At 45.3% G+C, this 23,211-nt stretch overlaps 2 protein-coding genes across 2 annotated transcripts; both read right to left on the bottom strand.

The window, feature by feature from the left end:
• Nucleotides 1-7,279: 7,279 nt before the first annotated feature.
• On the bottom strand, nt 7,280-9,324 carry LOC125085293 (uncharacterized). Its single transcript, XM_047703627.1, has 2 exons — nt 8,853-9,324; nt 7,280-8,810 (listed from the first exon to the last, which is right to left on the bottom strand). Exons 1-2 carry the CDS (start codon nt 8,957-8,959, stop codon nt 7,892-7,894), a joined length of 1,026 nt encoding a protein of 341 aa, XP_047559583.1. The 5' UTR covers nt 8,960-9,324; the 3' UTR covers nt 7,280-7,891.
• On the bottom strand, nt 7,280-23,167 carry ARV1 (ARV1 homolog, fatty acid homeostasis modulator). Its single transcript, XM_047703628.1, has 6 exons — nt 22,915-23,167; nt 16,423-16,542; nt 13,997-14,150; nt 10,337-10,561; nt 9,577-9,723; nt 7,280-7,318 (listed from the first exon to the last, which is right to left on the bottom strand). The coding sequence occupies exons 1-5, from the start codon at nt 23,116-23,118 to the stop codon at nt 9,581-9,583; spliced, it is 846 nt and encodes a 281-aa protein (XP_047559584.1). The 5' UTR covers nt 23,119-23,167; the 3' UTR covers nt 7,280-7,318; nt 9,577-9,580.
• Nucleotides 23,168-23,211: the final 44 nt, after the last annotated feature.

Genomic DNA, 23,211 nt, shown 5'->3' with positions numbered 1-23,211 from the left:
GAGGTGGTTTGTGTTCTGTTGACGTTTCAGGCCCAAGCAGGTGCTGGGACCGAGCAAAGTCTGAGGAGATTATGGGCTGTGACCCCCAGTCTCCTGTCCCAGCGCCTTAGTCTTCCACGAAGCATTGCATGGCGCTTTCTACTGGATCTTGCTCCGACTTCCACGCGCATGGACCTAATTTCTCTCAGAACCCGTGATCACGGACACAGGCCAAGCATGCGGGAGACCCAAAGGCTCTCTAGCCACCAACGCTGGGCCAGGTGGCAGTTGAACTTCATCTTTCTGTCCTGAGAAAACCTCCCAATCGTAGAAGCCCGAACACGTTTAGTCTGCTTGTCTTCATGTGAAGATTGTCCTTTGCGTTCGGACGGATGTGTCTTGGGCTCATTCTCTGCGGAGATGGTAGAGCTTACGTCACAAGGATGGCACATGGAGGTTCCCCCTGAAGGGAAGCTGACGCCTTCTGGGCCATGGTTTCAGGGGGCAAAGATGCTGTGGGAGCATGTGGGCCTCCAACCACCGAGTGCGGGCGGGCTCTGGAAGGGTCAGCAGCCTGCTTGACGCCTTCGTGCTGGCCAGCTGTCGCAAGAATGCATTACTTTCCACCCCGCTTCGCTGGCTATCAGTCAGTCAGCTGAGGACAGGTCCCTAGACACTCAGTCTCCTGTCTGGTTCTCCTGCTTCCCTGAAGAGCATGGACAAACAGAGTACCTAGAGAATGTTGGGCAAAACCTTTATTAAATGCGCTAACTGAGCAATATTAGCAAAACAAAAGCATGAAGCCAGGCAGTAAGGACACGTTATGGCCCCAGAGAGCCGATGCCCAAGAGAAGAGGACGGGGGCACATGCCATCTGGAGAATTACCCATTGCCAACCTCAGACAGAAGCTCAGAGACCTTCCTCCCTGCTTCCTGTTCTGTTTCCGGGACGGAGAATCTCTAATGAGCATCCTGCAGGCACACAGAGACCACTGTTACCGGGAAGGCTGGTTTGGGTGGGAGGAGCACTTACATTAGAAATCACCGAGATCACAGTCACCCCACGGCGGAGAGCATGTTCTAGGTCCCTTCAGAGGGGACAGCTCTGTACCGAGACTTCGGGGAAGAGAGCTCCTCACCCTCCATTCCCTGTTTTTCTCCTGCCCACAGGATGGCAATTAAGACGCTAGAGTGGGGCTCCAGGAGAAAGGATGGAAGGGGAAACCATGAAGATGGCCTCTAAGACATTGTGTGAGAAACAAGAAAGCGCCTTCGAGATCCCAGGGATTCACAAGGTGGGAAAACAGTGGGAAGTGGAGGTTGAAGGGCAAGCTGGCTGGGGTGTCTGGGGTGTCCCTCTGCACAGAACCTCGGGGATCTAGATGGAGATAATTTGGAGGTTGAGGACAGGGCTCACTCGCCAGACTCAAAGAGCAGTGTGTTCCCGGCATTCCAAGGCCAGCAGCAGGCCCCACTGGGCACTGGTTCTCTCTGTGGCTGATCCTCACCCGTCCTGCTGGCAGAAGCACCAGGGAAGACAGGTTCAACTCAGTCCTCCTGTCGTCATACGCTACGTGACTGACTCCTCTCTACGTGCTTCCATCAGGCACACCCTAGCTGACTGTCTCCTAGATGAGTAAACCCATCCAGGCTCTGCCACTCCTGCCAGAGCATTTCTATGGTACCGGGACCTCAGATGGGAAGGAGCCTGACCAAAGACCTAGAAGTTGACTTTATCTCCCCCTGCTGTCGAAGAAGGAAGGGGAGCACGCTCCGTAGGGCAGGAGACAGGCTCTGGAATAGACATGTGCCTGGTCACACTTATTTGCCTTAAATGGTTTGATAGGATGTATACGCCACCTCTGTTCCAAAGGCAGCTTCAGGTTGCTTTATAAAAAATTCACACAACACAATAAAATGCAATTTTTTAAAAAGTGGGTTTAGAAATCAGCACAAAGGGAATACAAGGGCAGGACAGAAATCAGCACAAGAAGCACCTTCTGCGAGAGATGCAAGTCGTCCTGTTTGCCAGCAGAACACACATGGGGCCGATTCTGACCTTGCATCCGAATTAAAGCCACAGGTGGATGGGGAACGCTCAGCTTCGGAGCAGGTGTTTACCTTGGTGTTGCTCTGCCAAGTGTGTCTAAGCAAGGTGACCTCTGGAAAATATGGGGACCAGTCGGAAGAACACTCTTTAAATGTTTGCAAGGGACTCTCGAGAGGTACAGGGACCCGCTCCAAGGTAAGGCAGAGATCTCCGTCACACGCGCCCCATCACCGGGCTTCTGCTGTAGCAGCTCCAGAACTAGGAAGCTGGGTGGCAAGGGCCCTTTCAGAATTTCTCGTAGGGCTCTGATGTCTGCTTTCCCTTTGATGAAGCTGCAGATAAAGGATTATGCTTCCCAGAAGGGTCCTGTCCAAATTTGGGCTGGTGAGTGTATGAAGATGTGTGTGGGCGCGTGGGTTGGGTGGAAGGGTCTGCTCTTTGACAGGTGATTTTGTGGTCGGCTGAAAACTGGCCCCCCAAAACATCTTGTCTGAAGATAGCATCTCTGGAGCTTGTAAATATTACTTAATTTTGAAAAGGCCTTTTATAAAGAAGGTGATGAGGTTAAGGATCTTGAGATTCCCCCATTATCCTTGATCATCCGGTGGGGGGGGGGGCGGGGGCTAAATGCTGTCACAAGTGTCCTTAGAAGAGAGAAGCAGAAGGAGATTTGACACATAGAGGAGGAGGTGATGTCGATCTCACAGGGAGAGGGGAGAGACGTGGCCACAAGTCTTGGGAGGGCAGCAGCCCCCCTAAAGCTGGAAGAGGCAAGGAATGTCTTCTCCGCCTTGAGCCTCTGGAGGGAGCATGGTCCTGCCAACACCTTGGATAGAACCCAGTGAAACTGGTTCTGGACTTTGTGCCTCTAGATTTGTGGGAGAATAAATGTGTTGTTTTAAGCCACCAAACTTAATTTGTTGCAACCGCCGCAGGAAACTACCACAAATTTCTGGGCACAGTGGTTCTCTTCCTGCCTTTGCTCGTTCTCTGTGTCATTCTGGGACATCACCGTTCGGTCCGCTGGCTGAACACACTGTGCTCACCCTTCCCACTTGTTTAGATACACTTCCTGATGGGCTCCTGGAGCCAGTTTGACTGATGGGCACCTTCCAGGGTTGATATAAGGATAAGATGACTTGTTACTTACAAAGCCCCTAAAATAGTGCCTTGTTCAAAGTAAACATATATACACATAATACACATATAGTAAGTCCTAGAGAAATCGCATATAGTGCTGATCTCTCGGTCTGTATAAATATTTGTCCAATAGGAATAAATAAACAGAATCCTGTTTGGGGTCCTGGGGTTCTTGCTTTTGTAGTGATTTTCCTCTGTTGACTCTTTGGGAGCCAGAGAACATTTTAAATTTAGTCCTAGGTTAATAACATTTCCCTTGAGCATGTGTTCCCAATTTTATAATGAAGGGTTATGGCTAGATGTGTGAGATACCAGGAAGAGAAAACCCAAGCTTCGAGGCTCACAGCTGTTCCACTGAGAAAAGGCTACAGTGAAATGCTCATTTCTTTCTACAGCTTCTTCCACGGACACAAAGGACTAATATTTAAATCTAGTCCTGTTCATGTGAGCTCTGTATTTAAAAAAGCCAACAACAAAAGGCTCTTTTCTCTACTCTTAACTGTATTTGAAGAACAGTAAATTGCCCTTCTTTTCTCAACAAGAGAAGAAGGGTAGACCCAGGGCCGCAGCGTTAAGTGAGGGTGGAGAGCAGGACAGACCCAACCTCTGCCCTGCTCACACCCCTCACTCCACCCTTGCCCCATTAGACTGGGAGTGGAGGCCAAGGTTTTAATCGGAATTCTGTCACCAAGTGCTTGTGTGACCTTAAGCAAATCCCTTTACCAGTCCAAGTTTTAATTTCTTCATATAAGACTGTGATTTAAAAAGTAACTTTTCTGAGTGATGCCTTCTTGTTTTGTAAATATCTAAAAAAAAAAAAAAAAGTATCTATGGCTCTTACATACACTGTAATGTTTTTGTCCTAACTTGGTTCAGAGGGCTTCAAACCACTCTGATAGAAATCTCTTGACCAGGGGCTCCTGGAAGTGTCTGCCTTCATCTCAGGTCATGATCCCAGGGTCCTAGGATTGAAGCCTGCTTCTCCCTCTCCCCCTCCCCTTGCTTGTGTTCCCTCTCTTGCTGTGTCTCTCCTTGTCAAATAAATAAAACCTTTTTAAAAATATTTTTAAACGATTTTATTTATTTATTTGACAGAGAGAGAGATCACAAGTAGGCACAGCAGCAGGCAGAAAGAGAGGGGGAAGCAGGCTCCCCGCCGAGCAGAGAGCCCGATGCGGGGCTCGATCCCAGGACCCCAGACCATGACCTGAACCAAAGGCAGAGGCTTAACCCACTGAGCCACCCAGGCGCCCTGTCAAATAAATAAAACCTTTAAAAAAAAGTCTTTTGATCAAAGACCACTTGTCTATTTTCCATGTGCCTTATTAGTCCATATTGTGCTCTCACAAACTGGGCACTTTCTCTCCTCTGGTTCTGGGCAGTACCGAAAACTCCAGGGACAGCAGTGGGCTCTGTCATTTAGCCACTGTGTGGCCATCACGGATCAGACTGTATGAGGCAGGTCTTCCGTGATCCCTTGAACACATGCTTTTCAGTCAAAGTGGGGATATCTGAAAGTGATTTAATTTTTTAAAAGACTTATGTATTTATTTGAGGGGAGGGGAGGGGCAGAGAGAGAATCTCAAACAGACTCCCCGCTGAGCACAGAGCCCCACTTGGGGCTCGATCCCATGACCTGACCCAAAACCAAGGGTCTGACATTTAACTGACTGAGCCACGGAGGCACCCCTGCAAGTGACTTTTTATAGCTTCCAGTGGATTTTCATAGAAATGCCTTTTACACTCGTTAGACCACATCTCCATTCTGCACGGGACGGGGAGCTGGAAATCATAGACCTCTTTCTAAAACACCGAGCACCACTGCTCTCTTCTAACCTCCCAGTCTAACTAACTGAGCAATTCTGCTGCCCCAGGAATCATTATTTAAAGAAATTTTTAAAATAAGTCAGGGGAAAATGTAACAACTGTTAAATAGAGGTGGTCAGTGTATGGGTTTTTGCTGTAGAATCCTTGCAACTTTTTTTCTATCTTTGAAATTTTTCATAAACAAATGTTGAAAAATATGTAGGAAAAGATGAACTTTCTTGGGTGGAGTGTGGAGAACTGATCTTGGGTGGAGAACTAATCATTTGCCCAATGCACCCTCTGCTCTGGTTCCTGGAGTCCTACCCTCATACAATAGACAGCTTGCCAAATGGGCTCTAAGATCAGAGCTGGATCAGAGAGATGGGTCTCCTCCGTAGTCCTCTGCCATACCTGGCACAGCCTTTAGCTGACTCATGCTCACAGATACCAAGGAAAGGGGGTTCTAATACTTGTTTAAAAAAAAAATTAGCAGATACTTTTAAGGTGCTCAAGAAAGACTGGGTTGTATTGTGTATGGATTAATATATCAGTGGTATGGGGGGATCTGGGGGACTCCATTGGTTGAGCATCCGACTCTTGATCTCAGCTCAGGTCACGATCTCAGGGTCGTGACCTCAAGCCCTGCCTTGGGCTCCGTGCTGGTCGTGGAGCCTACTTATAAAATAAATTAAAAAAATAAATTAAAAAAAATTGGTGATGTGTTTATCTTCACTTACCTGGCTTGACAGATCAAAGATTGGAGGAGTTGTGATCAGTCTATCACACTGTCATTTTTCCAATACTTGTTTTTCAGTGGACTTTTTCTTTTTGATTGGACTCCTTTAAACCATGTTTCACTCCCTCTTTCCTTTCCATTTACGGGCTTCATCCTGTGGCAATTCTGCAATGTCATTCCAGTTGGCTGGTTTTTTTTGTTTTTGTTTTTGTTTTTTTTACTTTGGATCCTTCTTTCTAGAATTCTGCATTGGTTTCGTGATCCTTGGGATAAGTTACAATCCCCGAGGCCCCTCATTATCCAACTTCAGGTGGCTTCCTGGTACCATTTTTAACACTTCCAGTGCCCACACCCCAGCCACCTAGTTCTGTGGGATATTCAGTTCCCTGCACACACACGAGACACTCTCTGCCCTCTAAGACTTGGCGTGCATGGTTATTCTCCCTCCAGGGATACTGGAAAGTTTCTCTCCTCTCCCCCTCCTGTCGGAGGACCTTCTGGACTTCTAGGAGGGGAACAGGTGTCTCTGCTCTGCATCTCCCCGTTACCCTTCACAGCACTTATCACCCCGTACTGCCATCACCTTCTCACATTTCCAAATCTATCACTGCTCTGTAAACTTTTTAAAAAAAGATTGATTTCTTTTAGGTGGGGGAGAGAGGGAGAGAGAGAGAAGAGAGAGTGAGCGAGCGTGGGGGAAAGGGGCAGATGAAGAGGGAGAGAATCTTCAGCAGGCTCCACGCCCAGCATGGAGCCCAATGCAGGGCCTGGATCACAACATGAGCCGAAATCAAGAGTCAGATGCCCAACCGACTGAGCGCCAGGCGCCCCACTACTCCATAGACCTTAAGAGGGCCGCTCACCACAGTGTCCATGTCTGACGCACACAGTAGGTGCTCAGTAATTTCTGCTGCGTGAATACGGAAATGATGACTACAAGAACAAGCGAATGAAACGGGGAGAGAGAAAAGGCGTTAGTGCTACCTTATTCATGTATCTAGTGTCGGCTTTACTGAGATAGAATTCACCCCATCAAGTGTACAATTCACTGGTTTTAGTTATTTATTTTTGGAGCAGCCATTTCTAAAGAATAAGTTAGTTACAGGGAAAGATACGGAAATTTACAAAACATTTACAAAAGCTCAGTTTATTTTGACTTTATTAAGAGAACGATGTTTCTGTTGTAAGAACACAAAATACTGTTTTAAATATATTCTTTAGAACCAATAACTTAACATTTAAATTAAAAGAGATATAAACACGTCAGAGGAATGAAACATAGATCTTTTATTATGTGCGAGTCGTGCGTTCACGTTCCTCCTTTAGGTCAATGCCAACCTGAAGGGGTCTGTGTGGTCTGAGTCTCCCTACGGCAGTGTCCTTGTGTCTGTGTTTCTGCATCTGTGTGTATCTGTATGTGGTTTGGTGGTCTCTTAGATGGGGGAGAGGCATGAAGTGTGATAGTTTTGGGGGTTTCCGATGCCACAACCATCAATTTCTTTAGGAAGTGTATCCAAATCTTTGCTTCATCGAGGATCTTGGTTTGTAGTTTATGTCTTCTCTTTTTCGGACGCAGCTGGTCACGCCACAGATAATAAAGAATCCAACTGCGGATAATAAAAGTATTTAGAGTGGCACATTCTGCTCAAAGTTAATTCATCAAATCCTTACTAGGGCAGGACCTGTGCTGTGGGAAATATGTATTTCCTTGTGTGTAACCTCCTGGTCTCTGTTTACCAGGTTGGGGGAGTCAGGCATTAACATGTGGGATTCGAATACAAGACAAGGAAGATAGAGAACATGAGGTAACATAAAGGAGGAGAATGGTTTTCAAACGGCTGTGAGAGACAGATGCCCTTATTATCCTGACCGGAAATTACGATGGGCAGCTTGACACCTAGAAGCGCCTGGGGAAGTCGGGGCCACGTATCTGGCACCGGCACAGACTCAGGAGATCCTGGACACGACGGCTGTGGGGTTGAGCTGGGCCCCGGCAGGTCAGTGGGAGTGAGAGCACAGACTCGAGATTTTGGAAAAAGTTTTCCTTCCACGGAGAAGCAGAGAGGACTGACTGTATCTGGTTAGGGGGAGAAGAGGGCCCGGGGAGAGCATAAGCCATATGTGGAGATGAAGAGAAGACCGTAGTAGAGGTGGGTGGGAACATGTCTGTGGAGAGGAACTTAGGACCAGAATATTGACGACCACACTTGAGTGATGAGAAAGCTAAAAGACTTCCTCAGGAAGAGACTAGAAACTCCTGTGTCGGCAATAAGGCATGACGAAAAATCCGGAGGGACCCCAGAAGTGATGGCTGAAGAGTTCTGTGGCACCGGTGTTTGCGTGGAAGGCTGTGAGGGGCTGTCACAAACCTTTAGGCAGGAGACAACAAGGGCTGCCCTGGGGTCTGAGGGAGAAGGGACGTTTCCAGAGAAAAGCCTCAGGAAGGGATTGTGTTTTGGTGGGTAGAGTGGGGAGAGGCGGAGTTCGACTTCACAAGCATTGCCTGGGAGGCCATGGCAGGGCGCAGCGATGGGGCTGCGGGGCGAGCTGGAGCTGCTGGGTCTGGGGTCCTGGGCCCTGGAGAATGAATGGTCCAGGCCTTGGGCATGGCCACTGCCGAGCATGTGAACAGCAGGAGAGAAAAGGACCGCCGAGGACCAGTCCGGGGACAGACTGGGACGTCTGGGAGGGAAGAGCACTGACCGAGCGTGAGGGGAGACTGAGGCCACGGGGCTGGGGATGGCTTTTCTGCAGAGGTGGACACGGTTCAGAGCTGGCCCGTTTCCCTGCTGCTTCTGTGCCTTCCTTGCCACCTGCGCCCACCAACCCAGGCCCCGAGTCTGCTCCCGGACCTTACAGCCGACGGGCTGCGGGCCAGGAGTCTGACTGTGACCAGAGCGGGGAGGACACTTACAGAGAGGAAGGGGAGCGACCGTCCGGAGGGATCGGGGAGGGAAGCAGACAGGTAACCAAAGCAGTTCTGGACTGAAGGAAGGAAGGAAGCTCAAGGAGTCTATAATGGGCTCAGCCACGGGAGGAAGGAGCGTGGGGAAGGTTCCAGAACCATGCAATGGGAGGCTCCCTGGCGGTGACCGCAAAAGCAGAGGAGCAACACTGAGGGGCAGAGGAGCAACACTGAGGGGCAGAGGAGCAACACTGAGGGCCAGTTGAGGCTCTGTGTGCACGCAGGGCTGGACTCTGGGAAAACAGATGCTGAGACTCAGCCCGATGGCTCTAAGAAGGCACATCTGCTGGAAGGGCAGGAAGCCGATGTTCTCAAGGGACCATCGGTGAAGAATCGGCAGTTGCCTGAGTTTGCAGGTGCAGGAAAGAGAGGCGAGGTAGGCCAGAAGGGGGGTCAAGGGATTGGAGGGGAAAATGCAGCCCAAATCGAGGACCGTGGAAGGGAGGGAGCAGATCTCAGAGGTCCTGGTGCGAGTGGTGTGGGGTGCAGCTATTAGGAAGTGGACAGGCCCTAGAGAAGCAATGAGACACAGAGGTGGATGTCCCTGAGGGTGACAAAGACCCTGAAATGTGCTGTACGGTCCTTGAGGGGGTGGGGGAGGGTCATGGAAGGGCACTGCCTTGTTTTTGTTTTTTTTTTAGATTTTATTTATTTGAGAGAGAGAGAATGAGAGAAAGAGAGAGCATGAGAGGGGGGAGGGTCAGAGGGAGAAGCAGACTCCCCGCTGAGCGGGGAGCCCAATGTGGGACTCAATCCTGGGAGTCCGGGATCATGACCTGAGCTGAGGACAGTGGCTTAACTGACTGAGCCACCCAGGCACCCAGCATCTCTTTATTTCATAATAGCGTTTGTCTCAACTGAGGAGGACGCCTCAGGAGAACATTAACAGGCTTTTGTTACCTCTTCAGAAGTCTTGGGGTTTATAAATGGCACAATCACTTCCCACATCCCACTCCATCCTTTGGAAGAAGTAGACCATGGTGCTTTCCATCAGTAAGCCACTCAAGATGGCCAGAAAGGAGAGCTTTCGGTTGATGTTCAGGGTCACTGCAAAAAAAACGGCAAATTGTAAGTTCTTAAGAGTTTAATTAAGTGCTATTGGCATGTAAACTCTGTGGCATTGTGAATGGAATTGTTCTGTAAAGCTGTTTTTTAGAGAATCTCTATTCATTCTTATTCTTCTCTGCTGCTACCTTCCCTGACGTTTCCATCTCTGGAGAGAAACACAGCATATAGCAAAAACATTAAGCTTCTCCTCCTGAACTCAAGACACAGATTTCCATGAATATGGAAGGAGGTTAAAAAAAAAAAAAAAAAAAAAAGCAAACAAAAAAACCAGATTCTAAGGTTACAAAGAGGTTAGCAGAAAATACCCAGAGATTTCTCAGTTTCACAGTTCACGATGGGCAGCGCCGCCAACCTCCCAGGACTGAGCTAAAGCACGTGAAAGCATTCCAAAAGCAAAAAATTACTATGTCATTCATTTGAGCAAATGTGGACTATATGCTGTGTATGAGGTCCTAGAGAAATGCCAGGCATCGTTAGGATTTATGGAGAATTCCCGTGTTTAGCAGGGTTTCTAAGATGGTGTTGGAGAAACAAGGCTTTAAGCTTATATGTGGGTTGAAGGCTGAGAAGACAGAATGACAGACAGACATACCTCTGATGGCCTGAAAATTTGATGTAAGGACAAACACTTTAATGAGCCGGAGGCACAGGGGTGTGTAGTCGTGCTCCCAGATGACGGCTGGAATCAGCAAGAGTTTTCCATAGCTGGATAGTAATAATGCTTTCAGCAGCAAAATGAAGTTGGGTTTGGTTTTCGCTGTCATCCGTTGTTCTACCCACAGGAAAGCAAAAATGCCAATAAAAAAGGCAGTTTGTTCTAAGGAGGAAATGGAAAACAGAAATATGAATGTCTCTATCCAAACCATCTTTCTCCAGAAACAAAGAAACCACATTTCCAGCTGCCTTCATTTGACCTGCTTCATCAAGATCAAATTTTTTTTCTAGCTCTTTTTTTTTTTTTTTTTTTTTTTTTTTAAATAAATCAGCCCCTGCCTTTTGTGTCACATCCTGCTGGTGTGACTGCAGAAGCCCATCCCAGCAAGTCTTCCATGAAGTATTTCAGGGTCCCCGGAAGTAAAAGTAAGTCTGTGAGAACGGTAACCATCAGCTCTCTGAGGTTCTTCCCAGGTATTAAGGTTCTGTTTAGACAACTTTGGTGTTCTAGATCTCGACGGAAAGAATGAAAGAGGACGCGGAGGAGATTTTTAAATCCGAAAGATGGGACCCACCCTAAAAATTACACGCGAAGATGTTTTCTTTGTTCAGTCTCCCACTATTTGTTGCCTATTACCTGCCAATTCCGAACACCATTACCTCCATTTAAAACTGCCCTTACTCCTTTCCACAAATTTTCTGAGTGCAATTCCTTATCCTTCCACGAAGCATTCATAGACCAAGTCCAGACCTGAAGCCACAGTCCCACTGGGCCCACGGAACAGAGCAGTCTGTTCTGTTCCTATTAACTAGGAATCTGGCAGTTCCTCGCTGTTACGTGATGTTTATTAAGATTATTAGTTCCTCTGATTACCCAGCTGGGTATGTTTTGAGGGGGTCTGTCCCTAATTCTGTTTTTCCCCCTAAACTGTGTTATTCAGGTTTCTGTAGAATCAGGTTTTTCTGGAACACATGTATCAAATTATAGGAGAGACAACTGTATTCTTCCTAATATGTTGTATAACCAAAGAGAGCCAAACTAAAAAGGTTCCAAGCATAGGCGATTAGAATCAATAAAAATAACTCTGGATGGCTGGCCTACAAGCCATTTGATATATCCCTCAGGGAAGACACCCCATCTCCCTGCGAAATAACTCTAGGACTTGTCAACTGCAAGGATCTGCTCAAATAGGCGCAAATTATAGCCTGAGATTTGGATAAAAATAACTTTAATAAAAGCAACAAAGAACTCTTTAACAACAAGAATGATCTAACAATAGTGGGTTGTCTCCTGTCACTGGAGACGTTCAAACAAAGCTAGACTACCTTGCAGAACTGAGAGAAGGATTTCCTGTACTGGACAGAGACGTGCACCAGATAACCTTCCCATCTTTCTTTCTTTCTTTTCTTAAGATTTTATTTATTCATTTGGGAGAGAGAGAGAGATCGCGAGAGAGCACGAGAGAGAGCACAAGTCTGGGAAGGAGCCTAGGGAAGGGGAGAGGGAGGAGCAGACTCCCTACTGAGCAGGGAGCAGGATGCGGCTCCATCCCAGGACCCGGGGATCATGACCTGAGCTAAAGGCAGGTGCTTAATTGACTGAGCCACCCAGGCGCCCCCCTCCATATCTTTCTAACTCAGAACTCGAGAGGTTTATGTACCCGCACCAGCCCTCAGGCTCTGCACTGTCTTTCATGAGGCAGGTATCTTGCAGCCTCTGTTCCTGAGGCATTCGTGGATCCGATGGCCTCAGCGGAACCAGCTACCTGCCTATGGGGTGCGGTACGGGAAAACACCGCGTGGGGAGCGCAGACAGCCACCCGTCTCCGTGCTGACATTAACCTGCTGTGGGACTTTGAGGAAATCACCTGCCTTCCTACTTCTCTGCTTCCACGGATGTACACAGGGGAGAACCCCAACCTACCTACCAAAGGTACGATGACTATGCACATTAAGTTGATCAAACTGTAAAAGCAGTGTTTATGTGATAAGACGTTGTATTTATAGAACACATTTTCTATAAGCTATTTTAGGGGTTCAAAACTTAATATTGGATAAAAAAGTTAAGTAACAGTAGAAAACTATTTCTGACTGAGTGTCAAAATATCCGCCATAGAGGTGCTACAGTAATTCCAAATTTTGGGAATAAGCCTGGTTTATTTTATATATTAAAAATTATGGACATAAAAGGGTTTATCCTTAGAAATTTTCATAGCCTTTGCTTTAAAGCTTAAAATTATATTAGGTTCTAGTTCTTGGCTTAGGCAATGTTTTCAAGGATTTTTTTTTTTGAAGATTTTATTTCTTTATTTGAAAAAGAGAGAGCGAGAGAGTGAGCACAAGCAGGGGGAGCAGGCAGATGGAGAAGCAGACACCCCGCCGAGCAGGGAGCCTGATATGGGGCTACAAAGACAAGACACTTAACCGACTGAGCTACCGAGGCGCCCCTCAAGCGTGTTTTTAATATTATTATGGATGTTTGGGAATCCTTAACATACAGAATTTATTTATTTATTTTTTAAAAGATTTTATTTTTAAGTAATCTCTACACCCAACATGGAGCTCAAACTCATGGCCCCAAGATCAAGGGTCACTTGCTCTGCCGAATGAGCCACCAGGTGCCCCAGCACTCAAATTTTAAAACTGCAGAACTGCATGAGGAGACCAAGGGAGTAAGGGCAGACAGAGAAGAAAATGGGACAAAAGATGACCTAGTCCAGAAATCTGACACTGCAGTGAACTGGAGACTTGATATTATTATAATAATATTTCTTTATAATCAAAGAGTTTAGAAGCGGAGAGGCATGGAAGCCAGTAAGTAAGAAAATAGTCACAGAAATTAAGACAAATCTGACCTAAGTCATAAATTTGAATTCTGAAGAAAAGTAATTCCGGAACTTAAGGAATTTGGGGGCAGTAGCCATTTTCTTTCTTTCTTCTTTTTCTTTTTCTTTTTTTTTTTTTTTTTAAGATTTTATTTATTTATTTGACAGTGAGAGCACAGGCAGGGGGAGCAGCAGACAGAGGGAGAGGGAGAAGCAGGCTCCCAGCTAAGCAGGGAGCCCGAGCCAGGGCTTGAACCAGGACCCGGAGATCATGACCTGGGCCGAAGGCAGATGCCTAACCACTGAGCCATGCAGGCGCCCCCAGTAGCCACTTTCCCTGAACGCAGTCAGATAAATAAGAAGTGTTCCCTAGTCGCATCGGTTCTATACAATTAGCATAATACATTGGATAATGCCTGGCAATTATCCATCTGTTTTCATAAAGATGGGTCCTATGTAATCTTTAAATTAGACAATCGAGAAATTAAATTGAGGAATTTTACCAACAATATAATGCCTCAAGATATTCTATGAAACTCTCTCATCTGCTATATATAACCATTTCCATAACATATGTGTAATAACAAACAAAATAGTAAGAAAGTAGCTAATTTAGACAGACTGACCGAGCAGCTGGTGACACAACTGAACATTTAGCCTCAAGTCCTGGATTAACCTCCTCCTCTTACCAGTGATCAAGACCACCCACCTCACTTTTATTCAGAACAGCAGTTACTAGTTCACTAAGAATGGAAAGCACGGCTTCCTCCTACCTAGAGAGGCAATCGCGAACATTCTATAGAAATCCCATTCCTTGGCATATCTGATGAAGTCGTTAGGGTCAGTGTTCTGGTTTGAATCTTGAAGCCGCCACCATCTCAGGTACGCCTCACAAAGCAAACAGAATATGCAGAGCTTCCAATGCATCTGGGAGTCAAAAACACAATGCCAATCACAGGGTAAAGAAACAATTATACGGAATATTAAACAGGCACAGACACAGCTAAGTATCTGCGGTTCGGAAGAGGCTCCCATTGCATAGCTCTTCAAATTCAGAACTGCTCAGTTAAGGGCGTCATTGTGTCGTCTGTAAACCGGGGCTGCTCTGTCAGCAACGCCCATCAGAATCACAGGAAGATTATTCCGACTGCGAAGGTCTAGGCCCCAATCCTGACCCGCAATCTTTGGAAGTAATCCTAGACATACAATTTTGAAACAGTTCTGGGGTAAGGAGGATTCTGATGTACACCCCTAGTTAAGAAACACTGCTTTAAATAGTACTTCACCCTTCACTATGCTTTTAGCGTCTGTCCTGAATGAGAACAGAATCGAATTTCTGTGCCTCATGGATAGGTGGAAGCAGCCATGAGAACAGATTTAACCTGAAGATTCCAACATACTTCACAGGAAGCTATTAGTCTGAACATAAATTAAAAAAAAAAAAAAAGGCCCTATGCCCGATGAGTATGAATTCATATATTGAAGACAGAAATTAAAAGGTAGAAAGTCCCCTGCAAGTTTAAAAGGCTGAAATTTTGGCAAAAAAGAAAATACCAGGTACCAAGAATCAGCTTTTTAAAAAAATTCTTTTTAGACCGGCTCCATGCTCAGCATGAAGCCCAAGCGTGGGGGTCAGACTCACAACCCTGAGATCAAGACCTGAGCGGAAATGAGGAGGCAGACACTTAACTAACTGAGTCAACTTCCAGACACTGCTCTCCAGGAATCCCAAGAACTGGCTTCTTATTTTAATATTTTATTTTATTTTAGATTTTATTTATTTATTTGAGAGAGAGAGAGAGACAGAGATAGGGAGAGATAGCGCAAGCTGGGAGGAGAAGGAGAAGCAGGCTCTCCACTGAGCCAGGAGTCCTATGTGGGGCTCCATACCAGGACCCTGTAATCATGACCTGAGCTGAAGGCACATGCTTAACTGACTGAGCCACCCAGGTGCCCCAAGAATTGGCTTTTTAAAATACATTGCTCTACTGGGTACCTGGACAGCTAAGTTGGTTGGGTGTTGGACTCTTGGTTTCATCTCAGGTCATGAATTCAGGGTCATGGGATCTAAGCCCTGCATCAGGCTCTGCGCTCAGCTCCTACCCCCAGTGCGTGTGCTCTCTCTCTCAATCTCTCTAATAAAGAAAATCTTTAAAAAAAATTAAAAATAAAAAAATACATTACTCTTATGGGTTGGACTGTCTATATCTATAGAAAGTGGGGAAAAGAAAGTGTGTATGTATAAACGCAATGTAGTCCAGGAACAGGTATCACTGCGGATTTCTGAGTTTCTTCTAGTTGGTTCCACCCTGGAATTACCTGGGGAGTTTTAAGAAATACTGATGCCTGAACCTATTCCCAAAGATTCTGATTTAATTGATTCTAGGTGAGGCCTCACTTGGACAGATTAACTGCCCTCCCTCTCCCCCATGTAATTCTACTGTGTACCAAAGTTTGGGAAACAATGCTCCAGCAGTTTAAAAACTGCCCTGGTTATTTAACTTGCGGGGGTGGAGGGGAGGGATTCCCTCAGTAGAATAAAAATGCAAAAAATTGTTTAAAAATATTTCTCTTTTAACGTTTGCTGACTTCTTCTAGGTGTAATTCTCTCCCTACCTGGATATATTTAATTTTATATTAGATATAATTTTATATTAATTGTATTGTTAGAAATAATTGACATCTTTTTCAAAAGGTAACCCACTAAAAGGCAAAGTAGTAGCCCTGGTTTGTCAGTTCCCTCCCAGTGACCCTATTCTTAAATATTCACTAAATATTGTGCACCGTGTTTATCAATGCCTGTTATTTCTAGAAACTTCCAGACACTGCTGAGATAAAAGACCCATCTTTGTTAGCATCTTCTTTTTTTTTTCTTTTTTGAAGATTTTACTTATTTATCTGACAGAGAGGGGGAGAGCAAGCGAGAGAAAGCACAACCGGGGGCGGGGGGTGGGTAGCAGCAGAGGGAGAGGGAAAACCAGGCTCCTCACTGAGCAAGGAACCCGATGCGGAGCTTATTCCCAGGGCCCCAAGATCATGACCTGAGCTGAAGGCAGATACCCCACTGACTGAGCCTCCCAGGCGCCCCTAGAATTTTTAAAAAAATAATGTTCTTTAATTCTTTTCAAAATTATTATTCTTTAAAAGTACAAAAGCATCATCAAGTAAAATTAGAAAATAAAAAATTATTACAACTTACGTTTATTTTAGTATTGAAAAGAATATGTCTGTAGGCCTGGGCTTTGCATAAAATAGCATTAATCAAGATGATAACAGGATCATACTCGATATATTTGTCTACAGGTTTCTGGCAGGATTTCTGAAATAATGTGAGATAATATTAGAACAAGCAAATGTATACATTCTGAAATCTTAACTAGCAGAGTCTATTTTGGACTTCTACAGCAATAAGGACATACCAGCACTAATTTAAATTAACTTCTCTTCAGACACAAAATGTTCACCTACAGAAGCCCTGGTTTCAGAAATGACAATATAATCTTCTAGATGTGAGACCGTAATCTTTTAATCTCATATGTAAGAAGCTAAAAAGATACTTGATTTAAAGACTGATTTTAGGCAGAAAAGTATCCCAGAAAATCCTACTTTCAATTTGTAGGACTTATTATAAAATAAATAAATACATTTATAACATACTTTTATTGAGAAATTGTTCCCTGTTGGCTAGATGGCCATCAATTTTGTAGTTCTTGCAATATGATTTGGAGGAAGGGGTTCAGAAGAGTAACCCCCACACCCAAAGCTTCTGAAAGCTTAAAGCAGGTAAAGTGTGTAGCACAGCGTCAACGATCCGGGGCATGGCAGATACCAAGAGAAACCTGTTTTTTTTCGTCCACTAACATCGAGACTATGGAAAGAAAATGGGTCTGTCTCTGTGACAGTGAAGACAGTGAAGACCCTGGAGGATCGTGAGCTGTAAAAAAAGAAATGGGTTGGTCAGCTTGGTTCTAGGTGACCCGAAGCAAGACCCCTGGGCTCTCCTATGAGACTCTCCTGTGACTCCTATGAAATTGCCCTTTTTTGGACATGTGATTACAATGTTACCAAATCCCAACATCATCAGAACATATAAAACACAGGTGTACAAGAATAAGCTCATCAGAAATGTGACATCTGAAACAGTTTTAGTTACAAAAGTTGAATCAAGGCTACTATTCTAATGGCTACAGTTCCAACAAAACATTTGAAATTCTGAGAAGATAAAATGGAAACAGAAGTGATGAACACAGAAACATACGGGGGGGGGGGGGGGGGGGAATGACCTTTTAATTACATCAAAGCCCTGGGGCGGGAAATGAAGTGTGCTGAAGGATATTAACTCTCTAATCCAAATGTAATGAACAAAATCACTTCCAACTTAAGAGTCTCCTTACTTCACTCATGTCATTGACAAGAAATGGATATGTTTTTGAGTCATCAATTAAATGAACCAATGAAGGGAGATGTGCTATTATCCCAAATTTAAATGCACCTAATAAAACCGAGGCATAAGAGATGAATAATTTTGCAGTTTTTCAGTTGGGCAAACAGTAAGCCAGGGCCTAAACAGAAGGCACAGAATCAGAAATCCCACGTTCGCGACAAGGAGCTGTTTTCTAGACACCCTCCCTATGCTACTGGTGTGGAAAACACTTCCTCTCTGCAAACCACACTGTAACACCTGCTGTGATGTTGCTTCATTGTAAAATGAAACTGCTGGCGGGTCAAGGGTCTTTTCTCTGTCCTTTAAAGGTTCCCTAAAACCCATCTTCAGACACTGCAAGCCTATGCCAGGATTTAGACAATTTTTAGAAGGAGGTAGGCAGAAACCAGCATTGGCGGACATAGCCGGACCAATGTGTTTGGAGTGGCTACAACATTCATTAGAACAGCTGGCTTTACTTTGTCTTTTCTATGGACCAGGCACCTCCAAGGTGCCGGATATTCACTTTGAGACTAAGTCTCTATCCTCCAGGACCTTACAGTTCAGAAAAGGCAGACGAATAAGCCTGCTACCACAAGGGTTTCAGTGGAATGAACACAGGGACATGAGCACAAACAGAAGGAGCAGCTTCTGGCCTCATGTGCTATGCTCTGTTCTATGCCTTCCCTTCCTCGCCTTCTGAATATTTCATAAACATCGAAAATTCATTAGGGTCTGCTGGTTCCCTCCCTATCAGCTTCAGCCTCATTTTTCCTTGTTCACTTCCTATTACTTGCTTTTCCCTTGGGTGCTTCCTTCACCTTGAATGTAAGGATCTGGGAAACCACACGCACACAAACAAATGTTGTAAAACATCTGAGTGGCTGACGGCTACATTTAGATATGTTTTCTGATTTTGAAAAAAATTGTTCCATTCCATTTACTACTTACTAGACAAATACCCTGAAACAGAAAGTTGTCCTCTAAGAAATCCCTACAGCACGGGACCTTGCACACCCCAGAAACTCAAACACTTCCACCATCTCTCTCTCACCATGGGTATGAATGACTCTCTGACGCTATGCTCTCCAGTTCTCTAGTGAATCACATCTCTTTTAGAATATACACTGGCCAACATTTTGTGAATATTTTCTTCTTCCTCCCCATCATCTCCGGGGCCATGACCTTCCCCACTCATTCTCAAATCTGTTTCATTTCAGCGCCACAATAAGCAAACATGTATCTTTTTTAAAAAAATATTTTGTTTATTTATTTATTTGTCAGAGAGATAGAGAGAGAGCGCACGCGCAAGAGTGTGCACAAGGAGAGGGAACAGCAGGCAGAGGGAGAAGCAGGCAAGGGAGAAGCACGCTCCCCGCTGAGCAAGAAGGAGTCTGGGATCATGACCTGAGCATGACCCGAAGGCAGAGGCTTAAATGACTGAGCCACCCAGGCGCCCCGGCAAATACATATCTTGAAAGCGGAACCCCTAGGCTTTAAGTTCCTCGAGGGCAGGACAGTGTCCTACTCATCTCTGCACCCAGCATCTAAGTGTGGCAGCTCAATAGTGTAGTACTGAACAGACTCGAAATTTAGGAGGATCTCGAAGGAGTCTGGTTTTGTTACCATCATGAACTTATCAAATATCTGAGCACAGGTAAGAGTCCAGGTGCTACAGGAGATCAAAAGTACTAGATCTTTAAACGTAATTATAATAAACTGTGAACAGCTGAGGGAGAGGGAATGGTTAAAAGCAAGGGACCTACTTCTATTAGATGGAGGAGAATGAGGGAAACCCAGAGGGGCAAGTGGGGAGGCCTGGCAGTGGAAAAATGGGAAGAACAAAGAGAAAGAGAAACACAGGGAGGAGATCAGGATGAGTATGCTGCTGGCTCCAAAGACAGCAGCTAAGAGACCAAGGTGTGTATGAGTTGCCAGCTTATAGAAACTTGGGCCATTTTCTTCCAGAACAAAAGCCTGATGTCTAAAAACTTTTTACTCTCACAACTCGAGAGAGCCTTTAAAAAATGAATTATTTTACAATTTAATTTTCAGAGTTCAGCATCAACTAAATGATTTTTCCTAAATAATACCACTATGGGCATTACTATGTATTATCATGACAAAGATGAGGATATTACGCACTCTAAGTCATCAGGGAATGACTGAGTACAATAATGTACTGTATCATCACTCAATATTCCAAATATAATTCTAGAGAAGCCAGCACTGGTGATTAGGAAAAGGATTTTGTTAGTTTAATGCCAATAATTTAAAAAAAGATAAAGATTAATTTGTATCATTAAAGATCACTAACTGCAGAGACAGTTACAGCTTTACTGGATGAAAGACTGTATTCACAGTTATGTGGTTGTCATCTTTAGGACAGATCATTTAACTGGGCCAGTACAGAAGTCATTAAATTTAGATGCCATACAACTCACAGGGCCACCACAATGGCCAAAGATATGAGCATCGAAAAACCTAGAAATGGTTCATGCATTCAGCAGATATTTATTGTGTACTTACTATGTGTCAGGTACTGTCCTGGGTGTGCCAACTCTATTAATGAAGAAATTATACATACTCACATACTTTCTGTCTTTGTGTAGCTTATATTTCAGTGGGAGGAGATAGGCAATAAATAACAAATAAGTCAATTGTATAGAATATTCAAGGTAGCCAATAAATAAATAAATCAGTTGTATAGAATATTCAAAGATGACAGGTGCTATGGGAAAGATAAAGCAGGGAGAGTTGATATGCATACCTGAGTTGGGAGGAGGAATCACAATTTATAACAGGGTGGTCAGATGAGGCCTCTCTGAGACATTAAAAATAAAAATAATTGAAGGAGGGAGTTATGTCAGACACCTGACCGAAGAGCGCTCCACGCAGAGTGCAGAGGCCCTGAGGAAGCAACCTGTCTGGTTTAAGAACATTCAGGAAGCAATGGAGCTGCAGGAGAGTAAGGGAAGTGTTAGGACAATCACCCAGGTGAGACATGATGACAGCAGGGGTCACGGTTGTAGAGGTGGTCAAAAGCAGGGGATTCTAAACATAATCTGAAGACATCATCCGAAGACTAACACAGGCTCTGCCAAGCAAACGAATGAGGAATGTGGGAGAAAGAAATCAAGACTGAGTACAAGGCTTTTTGGCCTTAGGAACTAAAATGGTTGAGTTGCTATTAACTGTCAAAGTCTGACGCAATTACAAAAATCCATTTGGAGAAATCAAGTAGGTAGTTGGACATGCGGGGACATTGCGAAGTTCAAGGAAGAGATTCAGGCTGGAGGTTTAAATCTGGGAATTGTCAAAGTTTAGATGGAATTTAAAGCCATGAGCCAGCAGGAGTTCTTCAAAGGAGAGTGTGTAGAGAGGTAGAGGCCCAAGATCTGAGCCTTAGGATACTTCATGGTTAAAAGGTAAGGCAAGTGAGGAAGAACCAGAAATGAGACTGAGAAGAATAGCCAGTAAGATAAGACAACTAGGAGCGCCTGGGTGGCTCAGTGGGTTGAGGCCTCTGCCTTCGGTTTGGGTCGTGGTCTTGGGGTCCTGGGATCAAGCACTACACCGGGCTCCCTGCTCAGTGGGGAGCCTGCTTCCCCCTCCTCTCTCTGCCTGCCTGTGATCTCTGTCAAGTAAATAAATAAAATCTTAAAAAAAAAAAAAAGATAAGAAAACTAGAAGAATCTGGTGTCCTGGCAACTGCACACAGCAGTGTGAGAATGGATAATGGGATTTAGTGAAGTAGAATTCAGCAATCGTGATCTTAAGAACAGTTTCCGGTGTCATGGTGGTGGAGGAAAGTGTGTCTGAAGTCGATTCAAGAGAAAGTAGGAAAGGAAATAAAGATAGCAAGTACAAATGTCTCTTAAAGGACAATTGCTGTCAAAGGGAAGGGGAAAAGAGGAGGGGCTAAAGGAGGAAGTGAGGGACCGTGCCTGTGTGTTTCTTAAAAAAAAGTCTAGTACATCCATTGGTGGGAAGGATCCAGTGGAGAGCAGAAGAGTACTGTGGCAGAGGTGTCCCTAAGTAAATGGAAGAAGACGGATGGGTCAAGGGCACAAGAGCAGGCTGGTTGGAGACAAGTGTACGGACGGTTCATCCATTCTAACAGGAGGGAAGAAAGAGCATATGAATAACGGGTGCAAATACTAGGTTTATGTGGTTGCAAAGCATGTGCAAGTTCTCTCTCTCTCTCTTCGATTTAGCAAAGCAGGGAAGCATACATGGGAAACCTGAGAGAAGGCTTGTGAGGATGGTTCATCAGAGTAGGAATGTGAGTGGATTAGTGAAATGTACTGTGATGGCCAGATGGCATCAAGGGCTACACGAGGTTAGTGGTCATGAATTTAGGTGATTTTTCCTCAGTTGAAGTACAGCCGAAAGGGTGAGGAGACAGATCAGACGGTATGTTGGATTTACGGTTGGTGGAGATCTTTCCAAGGGAGGGAAACGACTTGAGAGAGGAAAAGTGATTATGTCAGTGGACAACAGATGACTCAGGTACACATTCACACTTTGTCTACTCTCTTCTGTATTACTACAGACCATGTCTTTCTAATGAGGATTATTATTAGAAAATCATCAGGAGAACAGAAATGGGACAAAAACACATGGACTGCATATTATGTGGCGGGTTCTCTTCTAATACCCCAAAAAGAACCTCCAATTTTGTGACCCTTGAAACATTCAACCATCCTCTATAGACTATGAACACCTTGAAAGCAAAATTTGTACTTCATCATTTTTGTTTTGGTTACCACCAAGGTCAAGCTTGGTGCTCTGCACCTAACACACACTGTACGGTCAATACCCACAAAGGACGAAACCGGGGACATTTACTACGGGTGTGGACCGCACGGGTGGTTAACATTCATCATCTACGAAAGGGAGAACCGCTAAGAACCGAAGAGTCTGGGCGTGAACTCGAACGTCAACCTAATCCAATCTTTAAATTTCCCCGCACGACGTCTACACCCATCTGCGTTCGCGGATCCGTTCCCCACGCTGGGTCTCACCAGCAAACACCGCGGGCACGAGAAAGCCGCTTTCGGGTGGGGAGTTCTCTCCCACGACAGGTAACCACGCGAACGCTCCACTGATCCCGGACGGAATGTCGAGTTCCGAACTGAGGGCTATACTAGGGGACCCTGAAAGTCGTCGGTTTTTACTGCCCCTGATATACAGATCCCACGGCCCCTCACGGTCCCCAAATCCGCGCCAGTTCTTCCCAAGGACACTCCACGCCTGACAACTCACGCAGATGGTTATCTTCAGCACTCCGTGGTTATAGTCTCGGTACAACTCCCTGGCCTCTTGGTTGCATTCGATGCACCTGTACGGGCAGGAGGCCGAGGCAGCTGCAGGAGTTGCTGCAACCCCCTCCGTGCTCCCCTTGCCCGCGGCCACGCCTTCTGTGCTTCCCTTGCCGGGCCGTAGCCCACTCCGCCCACCGGTGACCATTTCCACGCAACTGCAGCCGAGAACTTCCGATTCAGTGGCGGTGGGGGAAGACGTTAGAAACCGAACCGGAAAGCCTGTCCCGTGCGGTGCTTG

This window comes from Lutra lutra, chromosome 14 (genome assembly GCF_902655055.1).
Source record: "Lutra lutra chromosome 14, mLutLut1.2, whole genome shotgun sequence".
In the NCBI taxonomy this organism is placed as follows: Eukaryota; Metazoa; Chordata; class Mammalia; order Carnivora; family Mustelidae; genus Lutra; species Lutra lutra.
Note: the sequence above shows the minus strand (reverse complement) of the source record. Positions and strands in the feature narration are given on the sequence as shown.